Here is a 13,864-nt window from a genome sequence, read left to right as displayed (position 1 = left end):
TCTTTAGTTATTTATCAGGCTTACATTTGAATGAAATGAACTGGAAATACAATCAGGATTCTGAATTTCTAGTTTCTTCCTCAATTAACATTTCATGAAAGTTTATAAATGGTAATATTCAATGTAGAAAACAAACTTCAGAGCTGAGCCTTATTCTATATGCTCTGTACAAGGACTAACAAATAAAGAGTTATAATAATCTCAATCGAAGTTCACAGGAAATAAACGTGGTTTGTCTGGCCACAGGAAATACAAAGAGAAGGAATAATTCTTCAGTTATATCAATCAGTAGGATTTTTAGTGTATGCTAACCTAACCTATTCTAATAGGACTGATCACGGCAGAAAAGACTTTTACTCCTCTAAATAAAAGGAGAGGATATTCAAAGGAGAAGAAACAAGGGCTGGGAGAATTTCTGGGTATTTTGGTACTGTTTAACACAACAACATATGCACTTTGAAAAGCTGATGCAGTAACAGAATGTTTATAATACAACTACAATGTTATATATTACATGGCGATGTATATTGGGATTGTGGGGTTAACTTTATTTTTTAACTGTGAAGATTTGTGTAACTTGTGAACATTTCTGAACCTAAAGTGGCAGCAGTAGGCTCTTTCCCATCTCAAACCAGTATAGATACTATGATTCTTGTCTTGGATTGTTACATTACAGCCTATTTAGATCTATGTGAGGTTGGGGGAGAGGGGCAGGGTTGGAAGAAGGGAATCATTTGGAAAACACAGATGGTGTAAAATTCAAATGCTCATTTGCTTAATGACTTCATCTGTAGGAGGTTTATTAACATACCTGTATGCCAATTTCCCCCTCATCTCAGATGTATTTTAAGGAAGATCCCCAATCTATTCCTCATAGATCCTTTAAAAAGCAAGTTACAGCACTGAAATGGATTAGAACACATACTCCAAGGGCATATTGGGAACAGATGATCAGATCAATATAATCACGCTCGTATACTCGAACCAGCAGGTGAGCCGGCACATTCTGCACCAACTACATTTTGTGTTACCTTTGATACTTCCCTTAGCCACAGAATGTCAAATAGCTGCACAATCTATGGTTTCTTTCTTAAAGAAAAGAGCAACTTCTTTCACTCAATTTAGATTCAGAGGTTCTCAAAGTGGGCAACACCGTCTCCTGGGTGGTGCTGGAATGATGGGTGGGGGCGGTAGTAGCCTTCAGTGCAGTTGAGGGGTGTTGAATAAAAATAAGGGGGTGGTAGAGGCATAAGGAAAGAAGAGAAGAAAATCTTGAAAAACCGTTCATATGTGTTTCAACTGTTGTATAACAGTTAAAGTAGCAGTGATTACATTATTTTCCAAATAAACACATAAAATGCAAGTTCCCCACAGGTCTTAACAAGTAAGTGTTGTCAGGCAAGAGTGTTGTGCATTGTCGTGAAGTCCAGCATGAATCAGCAGGAATATTTCCATGTAATGAGTATGTATGTGTGAATTTTAAAAAAATTCAAGTATGAGACTTACAAGCGCATCTATTTATATGTAAATTTCATCTTATTAGAAGCAGACCATTATTTTAGCTTGTTGAGATTTGAATAAACAATATTATACTATTTGATTACGTGACACAATGTTGCATCATCAAAATTTCAATGCAGGAAAATCCCCCAAATTTACAATAAATTATTAAATTTAAGATGTCATTTAAAATTATATATTTTTTGAAATGCAAATAAAAAATTAAAGGATTAAAAAATAGATTTCCAGGGGGGTGGTAATTTTTTTTTAAAAAAAAGTTTTATGTTTATAATACAATTGAAAATGGGTGGTAGGCCAAATAAGTTTGTGAACCTCTGATTTAGAAGGCAGAGGAGATAACTCCATTCCCATAGGCAAGCAACCTTTTGATGTCACAAACTCATGACTATGAAACTTTATAGATACTTTACCACTTGGCTCTTCAGGCCAATGCCATCTTCATCTTGTTTCATCTTACATCCAAAGAAGAAAAGTGACAACATGACCTTCAGGTCAACACCCTCACTGTGTCCATGTTCAGGAACTCTAAAATCCCTTTATCTGTCCATAATCTATTGTCATTCTACTTCTCACTTTGCCTTGCAGGTCCAAACCTCCCTCATCTTTTGCCCCACCATCTCCAATCCTGCACTCCTCAGTTCTTTCCCAGGTCTTCAGCCCTGTACTGGTTACACTCTCTTCCCTTCCCCATCTTGACCCTTTGGTGAGTCACTTTAAACTTTACACAGTCTATTTTGCTTGAGTCCCTTGGTAATTCATCTTTTCAAAGATCTTTCCCTTCCAAACCTCAGTCTTGAATGATTCCCACCACCCACTGCTTTGCCCTTACACAGGAAGGGCACTGAAGGAAGCTGACTGAATCCTCTATGAATTTATGTTGCATAATCTCAACTGGGCCCTCATATTGGCAAAGCATCTTTGCCAGTCTCCCTAATCAATTCACTGTTGCCCTCTACATAGCAGATTGTCAAAAACTTTTTTTGTCCATGAGTTCAAATAAGGTGTTACACATTTCCTCAGTTACGCGACCTTGGACAAGTCACTTAACTTCTGTTTACCTCAATTTCCTCAAATGTAAAATGGAGATAATAATATCATATATATCCCAGAGTTGTTATAAGGATCAAACAAGATAATATTTGTAAAGTACTTAGCATAGTGCCTGGAACATTGTAGGTATTATTATTATCATGGCTCCCTCTGCCCTTACCCTGTCAGATGAGAGACTCCTTGTCTTCTATTTCATCGTAAAAATTGAGGCCATTCACCAAGAACCGCCTCTTTTTCCCTGTTCCTCATCTCACATTACTGAGATGCCTTCTGCCATTATCTCCAACTTCATACGTTTCCTATGAAAAGGTGGATGTTCTTACCAAGGCAAACCCCTCTATGTGCACAAATGATTCCATTCCACCTGATCTCCAGCAAACAGCCTGCTCTAGCACCCCTACTCTCATAAATCTTCAGTCATTCCCTGTCTACTTACCAGCTGCTTCTTTACTGCCTACAAACATATCCATGGTGCCTCCACCCTCAAAAAATCCTTACTTGATCTTTCCATTCCCACTAGCTATTGCCCTGTATCTCTCCTCCCTTCCTGGCTAAACTCCTTGGGAAGACATATGCAATAGATGCCTCCATTTCTTTTCCTCTCATTCTCTTCTTAACTCTTTTCAGTTTGGCTTCTGACCTCATCATTCAACCAAAACTTCTGTCACCAAATTTACTGATGATCTCTTAACTGCCAAACCCAATGTCCTTTTCTCAGTCTTCATCCTTCTTAACCCCTCTGTAGCCTCTGACACTGTTGTTCACCCTCTTGTCCTTGATCCTCTCTTCTAAGTTTTTGTGACACTGCTTTCCTCCATTTCTCCTCCTACATGCCTGACTTCTCTTTCTCAGTCTCTTTTGTTTTATTTTCATCCAGCTCTCTCCCAAGGCTCTATCTAGGGCCCTCTTTTTTCCCCCCTCTATATTATTCCACTTGGTGATCTTATTAAATTCCATAGTTTCAATTATCATCTCTATGCAAAAGACTTTCAGATCTATTTGTTTAGCCCTATCATTTCTGATGACCTCTAGACTAGACTCTTCAACTGCCTATTAGACATCTCAGATTGGATATAATGCAAACATCTTAACCTCAGCCATGTCCAAAACTGAACCTATTCGCTTTCCTCTTTATAACTTTCTTGTTACTATGGAGGGCATCACTAAACTCCTAGTCCCCTAGATCAGGCTTCTTCACTCACTGCTGTAGGCTAGCTACCTACACTCATAACTGACTCCTCACTCTCTCATCCCCCATATCCAATCAATTGCCAAGTTATGTTGTTTCTACCTTCATAATATTTCTCAAACATTCCCCATTCTATCCTCTGACAAGGCAACCTCCTGGCCCGGGTCCTCATCACTTCATAACTGGACTATTATAATAGTTTGCTGGGTGGTCTCCCCACTTCATGAATCTTCCTCTCCAAACAATAGCTGTCAAAGTGATCTTCCTAAAATTTAGGACTATCCATGTTACCCCCTTATTCAACAAACTCCAGTGACTTGCTATTGTCTCTAGGATCAAATAGAAAATCCTGTTTGGCCTTGGAAGTCTTTCAGAACCTGGCCCCTACACACTGCAGGAAAGGATTGGTTTTTTGTCTTTCATTATATCCCCAGCACTTAACATATAGTGAGTGCTTAATAAATGTTAGTTGACAAGAGAAGATGCAACTCCCTTCCTGTAAGACTGATGATCATGTATGCTTGCTCCTCTCTGAGATAGAAAATAATTATGAATATTGTGATTCCAGAAGATCTGTAGAATTATTGAAATGAACCCTGGGTTGAATCAAAAGGGCTGGGTTCAGATCCTACTTCTTCCACGCTCTAGCTATATGAATTTGGACAAATCACTTCATCTTTTTGAGTTTTCGTTTCCCTATCATGGACTTAAGTTTAATAACACTTGCCCTCTTCACATGGCTGTTGTAGCAACTGAGATAATATATGAAGGTTTTCATAATTGGTAAAGACTGCAAAGAAACTGTTACTCAGTAATAGATATGTAGATATGTAGAAGTTGTCTATTCAAAATGATTAAGGTAAACTTAAGGTTAATTATTAAATGACAGGAAGAGAAGTAACAGGAATAATAGAAAATATGAAAGGCCAAAAGAAGAAACTGGATTTCAAAGCTATAACTAGTGTTTTGTTTTGTTTAATCATAAAGATAATGGAATGAAATGGAATGGAGCTTCTCACCAGTAGGCTATAACCAAACATTCAAAAGGAGAAACTCACTCATCAGATTGGCAAAGTTGACCAAAAAAGGAAAACTGACACATGCTGGAGGGGTTATGCTATGAACAGATCCAGCCATTCTGGAAAGCAATTTGCAACTGCTCCCCAAAATACTAAATTGTGCATACTACTCATAATAATAATAATAATAATTTGACATAATAATACTACTCATATGTCTATACCCCAAAGAGATAAAAAAAAAAAGGGAAAGGACCCATATGTACAAAAATATTTCTAGTACATCTTTTTTATGGTGGTAAAGAACTGGACATTGAGGGATATCTTATTAATTGGGGAATGACTCAATAAGTTATAATATATGTATGTGATGGAATGTTATTATACTATAAGAAATAATGGAGGGAACAGTTTCAGAAAAAACAGCTGTATTAGATGAAATCAGCAAAAACTTCTATGAACTGATACAGAATGAAGAGAGCAAAGCTGACAGAAAAAATGTATGCTATAATAATAATATTGTAAAGACAACAATTTTGAAAGACCTAGATACTTTGATCAACACAATTATCAACCATAATTCTAGAGCCCCCAGGATGAAACATGTTACCCATCTCCTGATAGAGAGAAATTGTGGATTCAGAGATTGCGACTTATCTATATATCTACTTATGTGCATCTATCAATCATGTTCAAATATATAGACAGATATAGATAGATATAGCTACACCTACTGATATATATGGATAGACTGATAGGCATATCTATCAAATTTGTATATCTATTTGGATATGGCCAATGAGAGAATTTGTTTTGTCTGATTATATATATTTTTAACAAGGGTTTTGTTTTTCTTGTTTTCTCAATTGGTGGGGGTGACTGGGAGGAATGCAGTCACGTGAGAAAGGCTGGTTGGTAGGTCATTATTAAATATTTCCTTATGGAAATGGCAGTGGGTCATATAAAACCTTACTCAAGTGTATGAGAACCCTATGATTGCTGGGTTGGAGGAAATTAGACACCATATATTTTCTTTTTACATTTTCCTCAGTACCTGTGTACAGATATTTGCCAGAACTAGGCAGCTTCCAATAGCTGTGAGCTCATATGAGACACTAAAAACTTGAAAAATTAAAAATCAAGTTAATTACTACTTTGCTTACAACCAACTAATCATTTCTTTGCATTGCAATTCCCCAGACCAAATGCATAATATCAGACTTTATTATTTGTTCACTGAGAACATCTATAACAATCGATTCCTTTCTTCCCACTTTTTGCAAACTCCCTCCCCCCATCCAAATCTTAAACAGAAAATGGAAAACACATGTAAATAGCTCTGCTGTAAGATATCAAACATAAGATTGGACCAAAAAATTTCGGGCCATATAGTTTGGGAGGAGGGTTCTCTGTTCATGTACACATTTATCTTAAAAATGCTATCTTTCATAAAGAATTTTCTGTCAATTCTAAGCCCACCAGTCCCCAACATAAATTTTGTCATTCATGCACATCAACAATGAAGAAGAAAAAAAATAGTTTAATCACATTCAAATTGGTACCTACATAGAGAGCACTTAGCTGCACCCTGTCAGCATCAAAGTGGCGGTAATAGAGATGCACGAAACTCGCTCCAACTTGCTCCCACATAGGACTTTCAGCCATTTTTCATTCAATGCCTGTCAAAGAAGCAAACGCTGCTTTAAAGCCCTTGTGCCAACAACACAAAATGTTACCATATCGGTAAGATTGCTGGAAAATGCAGACACATTTTTAAGACAAAAGGAGAGGGGAAATGTTCTTTCTTCCACAGTATGCAGTGGGAGCACTGCATGCTGAGTAAATGATTTCCCATGAAAACAGTTATATATCAATTCATTTCCTACTTACCATGCTATTCAGGACCCACCACAGGAATTCATTAAAAATAAAGTGACAGGCCACATGCAGAGCCTATATATAAAACTCACAAAAGAACTTTTTTAAAAATGGTAGAGGAGAGAAGGGAAAGAGCAAAGCACAGAAAATTCAATGAAATTTTTCCACCGCCAAACTTATAGAAGATACCAAATTGAATATGAGAATAAAAATAAAAGTTCTGAAACACAGCTAACACCCACAATCTTTTAAAAGAATTAGAGGTAATCACAGGGATAGAAACTAGTCTTCAGGGACCACCTTTTAAAAAAGGAAATCTGGAAATCAGAAAGTCAAGTGTATCTAGAATATCTGCCAATTTTAACCTGTTAAATGCAACCAAGATATTAGGTTCAGATTGGACTAGGAATAGGAAGGCTGAGTTTAAATCCTAGCTCCTACTTGCTAGTTAATGTCACCTCCAGGAAGTCACTTTTAACCTCTCTGACCCTTTTACCTCACTTGTATAATGAGACTACATAATACCTGTACCACTTAACCTCCCAGGATTGTTGTAAGGCTCAAATGACATAATATGATGCATCTTCTCAACAGTCATTTATTTATCTACTCATTCATTAATTCATTTTTGTTTTTTGGAGGGGGAAAGGCAGGGCAATTGGGGTTAAGTGACTTGACCAAGGTCACACGGCTAATAAGTGTTAAGTGTCTGAGGTTAAATTTGAACTCAGGTCCTTCCTCCTGACTCTAGGGCTGGTACTCTATTCACTGCACCACCTAGCTGCCCTCAACAATCTCTTTTTTTTTCAACAGTCATTTATTAAGCACCTTCTAGGTTACAGGCACTGAGGAATACAAGTCCAAAGAATGAAACAATGTGTGTATGTGTATGTATGTATGCATAGTGAATAAATACAAGTACATGCATAATAGTTAATTACAAGGTAGTTTGGGAAAGACGGAAGTAGCAGTTCAGGCCCTCATCATCTCTCACTTAGATTATCTCAGCAGTCTCCCTTCCACTCCAGTCTATCTCACACACTACTGCCAAAGCAGTGCATAATTCTTATGTGCAGATCTGATCATGTGTTACTCCTCTACTTAGCCAATTCCAGTGGCTTCCTGTAATCTCTAGGATCAAATATAAACTCCTCTGTTTAGCTTTTCAAGTCCCGCACAATCTAACTCCAGCCTACGTTTCTCATCTCATTGGACATCCCCTCCCCTCAACCCATCTTCCTGCACTCTCCAATCCAGCTAAATTAACCTCCTCTATGCTCCTCAAGTACCACAATCCATTTCCTATCTCTTTGCCTTTGCACTTGCCATCCCTCATACTTGGAATTCGCTAGCTCTTTTAATCTACTCCACAGACTTCCTGGAGGATATAATGTAAGCATTGCTTTCTGCATGAAGTCTTTACTCCCAACCCCAAATGCTAGTGACTTCTTCCCCAAACTACCTTGTATTTAACCACTTTCTATTTCTATTGTGTATACAGTATTTATACATGCACTTATTATCTCAGTTAGAATGTAGGCTCCTTAAGAGTCAGGACTATTTCATTCTTTGTCATTATATCCCAGCACCTGGCACAGTAGGCCCTAATAATTAGATGTTTTTTGTTGATCGAGTAATCTTTTTTGCTTGTGGCTTCTGAATAAATTTTACAAGTGAAATGGTAAACAGATAACAATAAATTTTTTAAAAAAGGACAAAGGTAGAGATTTTCATCCCTCTGCCAATTCTGGGCATTTTTAAACAGCCTGGTCTCATGGGCTACTTGTAGGGTCTAGTGAGGATTAGAAAGTGATTTACTAAATACCATGCAAATCCTGTTTAAGCGCTATAAGCCAACTTCTCCCTCCTCTGAGGAAAGTGGCTCCAGACCCCATCAAGAGTGCCTGGAGGGTTCCAGACAGAGCTGTCACCAAGTTGGAATGTCTTCCCTCTTCCACATCTGTAGTCCACCCACTAATCTTCCTATCAGTTGCCCCTTCTCCTTTTTCTTTTCTGGCCAGACTATCCACCACCCACATCTCCACCCGTGCCAACGGAAACCCAAAATACCCTTTCCACTCTGACCCCTTAAGTCTGTCACCTCTCCCTCCCTTTCTGATGGGTGTGGGTCAGTCCTGTGGGAAATCCAGAGGATTCCCATGCCTTGCCATTCACCCTGTAACAGCACCTTCCTGCCTTCCTTCACGTGTTGTCTTCCCATGGTAAAGCTCCTTGAGGACAGGTACTATTATCGCATCTCACATGTGCTTCTTTTTTTTATGTGTATCCCCAGCACTTAGCAGTGTTTGACATTTATTAAGTACATACTTAATAAATGTCTTTTAATTCATTCATTCAAAGACAATTACATAGCTAAAAAAAAACCCTAGTTCTCTGAGAACTCAGACTCTCAAAAATTTAGTGATTTGAGGCCAACACCAACTAATCTTTATTGAATGCTATACTAAATATTCCTCAACTTAAGTCTTTCTCTGATGACTTATCATAGCATGCATGTATTTCAGGTCTCTGTCCTGGGCCTTCTCCTTTTTTATCTGACAATAGCATGAAGATTAGATTGGGGGTGGGGGTCAGGGTAGAAGGTACTACTACAATCTTCTAGATGAAATGTAATAATTAACTGTACTGGGAATGTGACAGGAAGGGAAAAGAGGAGATAGGTGTGAGACAGATTGTGGTAATCCAGCAAGCTGGAAAAGTTTTCAGGAAATGTCCAGTGATGAACGATATTAAATCCAGCAAATAAAAATGTAATAAAGGGTATTTTTGATCTTTATTTTTAAAGTAATTCCCCAGGTCCTCTCCCAACCTTGCAATGTGGGGACTGCTTGGCTCATGTTTGCCTATAGAGAGAATGGAAGGGGAGGTATCTGTAGGAACACTGCGTTTCTTGGCCTGACCTTAGTTCCCCCCTCCCCACTTATTTTAGAGCATTTCTCATTCAAACTAGAACCACATGGTTAAGGCAGCATTTTTGGTGGGGGGAACCCCTAAATTCAGAAGACCTTAATTTTTATTCTATGTCTGATACTTAATCCTAGCCTCGGTTTTTAAAAAAATCTTTAAAATGGGTATACTATTTGTACCACCTACCTCACTAGTTGTGAAAACACTTTGTATCTTAAAGTAATATACACATAAGCATTATTATTAATAACTCATCAAATGAGAAGTGACTAGTTTTCAGTAAGGAAGTATGGAAGTTTCAATTATAGTTGCTACAGTGTTAAACATAGAACTTTCAGTGTTACCAGACATCACTAAGTTTTCATAAATTAGTTTAATTAACAGAAATGGAAGCAAATACTGTTTCTTTTAATTTTGTTTCTTCCACCTCCTCCCATATGAAAACCTATTTAAGATGTCTAAACACATGATCCCCTTGCTACAGCTATATTATGAGGTCTCATCATAGCTGGGATTTGATTCTGGGAATAGAAAGGACAATTCAATCAATTAACAAGCATTTACTAAATGCTTATCATGTGTCAGGCACTGTGCTAAGGAGCTGAGATAAAAAGAATGGGAAAAAAATGCAAAAAACAAAACAAAACATTCAACAGGCATTGCTCTCAAAGATCCTAGGTATTTAATCATACCATAGATAACAGTTGCTGATCTACATTAGTGGAAGTAGTTTCCACATTAAGAATATCCTACACTGACAAAATCACAAATCCAAACTGTTACAAATTAAAGTGCTTTGTCATTATTATTGCCAAAGGCTATGTCTGCAGAGCACAAATTCTAGCAGGTTCTATCAAATAGAATGGATCTGAGCACAGTTCTGATTATGATTTGTACATTTATTGGTCAAAGACCATTAGAACTTGTTAGAGGTGCTCATCATCAGGTTGGTAGCACAGTAATACATTTTTTTTTTTAGCTACAGCAGATTCTGAAAACAATAAGTTGTCGAGGGTCTATGATCTTCACTGGTAGAAATAACCAAACATATGGGACGACAGGAAACTTCTCTAGATACCAGGCATCACAAACAAGAATGTGACCATATTTATATTTCCATGGCTCTAAAGACTATTCTCATTTTGCACCATTGAACATTATACAGAAAGAGACTCTAAATCCCAAACTACAAAGTTCTTGAGATGAAGTTTTTGAGCAACCTCTCATGATAAATATTTCTCCTCTACAAAGCCGGGGAAAGGGTGGATCATCCACTCTGGGAAGAAGCACCAAAACCAAGTCAACTGCAAGCTTTGTGAACTGTTTCCTTGATAAAGTCCAGAAGCAGGAAAAGATAAAACCACAGTTTTAACATCCACTGAAAACAGGCACATGCAAAATGACTCTTTGTGGGTTAACAAACAACTTTCATCCATCTCTAGCAAAGAACTGATTTAGTCTATTGAATTGTGGGTTAGAGTACAAGTTCCATTGGGTTTTTCACAGAATTTGATCTCAACAAAGTAAAGAAAACTTCTTTTAAAAGAAGAAACTCAGCCCACATTATGCTGTATTACTATATAATTGCCTCTAACCCCAATCTTAGGGTCTTTTGAACCCTGGAAAAGGAAGGCCTCTGAAACTGTAGGTGCCAATTAGGTGAGGAAAAGGAATCTTCCCAATCCAAATGTTTCTTCCTTCTTCTATAGCCTACAAATTGCACCTTAGAAAGCTGCCGTCAGTCTCGAGACAACGTTAGACCTACCCAAATACCGTAAGGTCCCATTGTACGGTAGTGTTAGAAGCCTGACCTACTACCAGTAACCCAACTGGACGACTGAATCTCTGCCGTCAGAAGGCTAAGTCCAAAGCACCTCAAAGAGGCCAAAAAGGCTCCATCCATCTCAGGAGAACCGGGGCTAGGCAAGCTTCTTACACCAGCTCCATGATCCAGCTTAACTTCTAGCTCTTCAGGCCACCTCCCTTCCCAAGAGGAAAAATTAACTTCCTCTCTCCCCTCTACCTAAGCAGTAGTAGCCACAGCCCCGGTTCGCGATATTAAAAAAAAAAAAAAAGTGGAGCAAGAGAGTATCTGTACCTCGTCTTCCGCTGCAATGAGAGATGAAGATGAGAGGCCGACCTCAGCTTCCTAGCTTAAAACTTTTTGCAGCACCGATTCTCAGCGGGTTTCCCCCCTCCTCCCGACTGCTCTCCCCCTGTTCCCGCCCCCACGCCCCAGTCAGAAATAGCCGAAGGAAAAGCTTGCACAACCGCCCCCGCAGCCATCACTTCGGGGCATTTAAAAAAGATTCGGTCCTTCTCCATCTCCTCCACTCTTCCTTCTCCCCCGAAGCACCTTAAATTACAAGGTGGGCTTTTCTTTCTTTTTTCTTAAGCCCTACATTCCAAAAGGCAATCCAATATCTGCACCCTCCCGCCCGCCTCCGAAAACCCCGCGCCCTCCCAAACCTAACACACTTTCCAGCTCTCAGAATTGGGATATCCTCAAAAGCTGTGTTCGGGAACAAGCCCTCCTCTGGTCGCGCGCACACGTGCATGTCACCTACAGCAGCGGTAGCAGAGCCACCAACACCTCCCTTACCGCCTCCGCCTCCTCCCCTCTCTTTCCTCCTCCTTCCAGAGGCTTGGGAGATCTGGGTTCTCCTGGATACATCTCCTTCCTACCAAGAGGAGCACATACACAATATGCATTTTCCAGATCCCCATGGTCCCGCTCCCAGGTAGTAGAGACTGTAGCACGGTGGGGGACCTGCTAGGAGGTGGACACTGCTGTTTCAACCTCTCCCCACCCCCAGGGGCACATATGCAATACTTCTAGAGCTGCTAGGACCAAGGAGAGCTTCAACCACACTCCATTTCTCCCTAGCTTTGGTGACAAGCCCCCACGCCCAAATCCCCTCTGCACACACAACACACACCCAAACACACCCACTCCGACGCGTGTGTGTGTGTGTGTGTGTGTGTGTGTGTGTGTGTGTGCTCAAGCGCGCGCGCACACACACACTCCTCCTTCTCTGGCATCTGGAAATGGCCCCCTCCCCAGATGCTCATACTTACTTAAGTGCCTTATTCTTTTCTTCTTATCCAGCCCTTCAGATGCAGAGCTTGGAGAGCGGCACTCCATCCTTCTTCTCTGCACCCCAGCCACCCCTGACCCCTTCTCAGCCCCTTCCCCCAAAGCATACTCGTGTGGTGGGGCCGCAGAGCCTTTGAACCACGCCCTCCGCACCCCGCTCTCTGCAGCACGCGGTGCAACAACTCTCCAGCCGCTGCAGAGATGCTGCTCCACCGTCGCCGCCGCCTCCAGCTCCCAGGAAAATTAGTGCCTCGAGTCTGGCTGCCTTCCCCAGCCGCAAAAGGCTTCACTTTCCCCCGAGCAAGGCGGGTACCCGCTGCTGGGAGCTGACTCTATAGAGTCCAGGTCGCTGTCTGACCATCCCCTCCAAGCCCTTAGCATCCCACTGCTTTATGAGGGATAAAGAAATGAACTCCCTCGTTGTGCAACGCCCTGTTCGGCTCCCAGCGCAAAGTTGATTCCTTTGCAGCTTCTCGTACAACTTTGGGACGATTGGAAAGGGAAAAACAAAACAAAACCCAAACCCACACCCTTGCATCGCCGGGATTTTCGTGGATGCTGCATCTTGTGCCGTTCCGGAGCAAACTTCCAGACCCACATCCTCTCCCATAGCTCCCACCCTAAGATGTTTACCCCAGCACCCCATCTTCTTACCTGCCGCACTGGAGCGGAGGAACCACCCGGGAAGCTAAAAAAGAAAATCGTGCAGGAGTAGCGGCAAGACCTTATTGGGTAGTATCCCCCTCCTGGGTGCCGGGTGGCCGGTAGGTGGCGCTGCCTTGGTGGTCTTGGGACTCCCGGACTAAGAGCATTAGCAGAGAAAGCAGCCTTGACAGTTGCTGTCTGAACCCTGTGCCTTGTCTCTGGACTGGGGCGCGAAAAATTTCCAGGATGCAGCGAGGTGTACAAGAGCCTGGGGAGGGGGTGGCAGTTCCCTGAGCTTTCTCCCTGCCCCCGTAGGAATCCTCATAAAAACTCCTTCACTAGGCCATGCTCCCCCACGCGTGAACTGGAGGTTAAGGAGCATGATTAATGGAATCGGAGCAGCGTTTGAAGTAGATTTGCAGGGGCGTGCGGAGGAGAGAGTTGGGAGGGGGTAGCGGCGAGCCGGAGATGCCCGCTTAGGGTAGAGAGTGGGTGGCGGTGGATGAGTGTCCCCAATTAATTTGTTTGCCAATATCT

General features: G+C 40.8%; 1 protein-coding gene across 3 annotated transcripts in view; it reads right to left on the bottom strand.

Annotated features, from left to right (window-relative positions):
• The window catches only part of LOC138166530 (nuclear transport factor 2-like), a 35,831-nt gene extending 22,208 nt beyond the window's left edge, over positions 1-13,623 (bottom strand). Inside the window, exons 1-2 of one of the 3 annotated variants that reach the window (XM_069095025.1) lie at positions 13,337-13,623; positions 6,346-6,458 (exon numbers count right to left, since the gene is read on the bottom strand). In XM_069095025.1, coding sequence (XP_068951126.1) covers positions 6,346-6,444 — 99 coding nt within the window. In that variant the 5' untranslated portion in view covers positions 6,445-6,458; positions 13,337-13,623. Of the gene's footprint in view, positions 1-6,345; positions 6,459-11,683; positions 11,793-12,663; positions 12,765-13,336 lie in introns of those variants that run through there. The other 2 variants (XM_069095026.1, XM_069095027.1) reach the window with 2 other exon arrangements.
• Positions 13,624-13,864: the final 241 nt, after the last annotated feature.

This window comes from Petaurus breviceps, unplaced genomic scaffold, assembly GCF_028583685.1.
Source record: "Petaurus breviceps papuanus isolate PSGF00001 unplaced genomic scaffold, PetGlider_PUasm1.0 224, whole genome shotgun sequence".
Lineage (NCBI taxonomy): Eukaryota > Metazoa > Chordata > Mammalia > Diprotodontia > Petauridae > Petaurus > Petaurus breviceps.
This window is presented reverse-complemented; position numbering and strand designations above follow the sequence as displayed.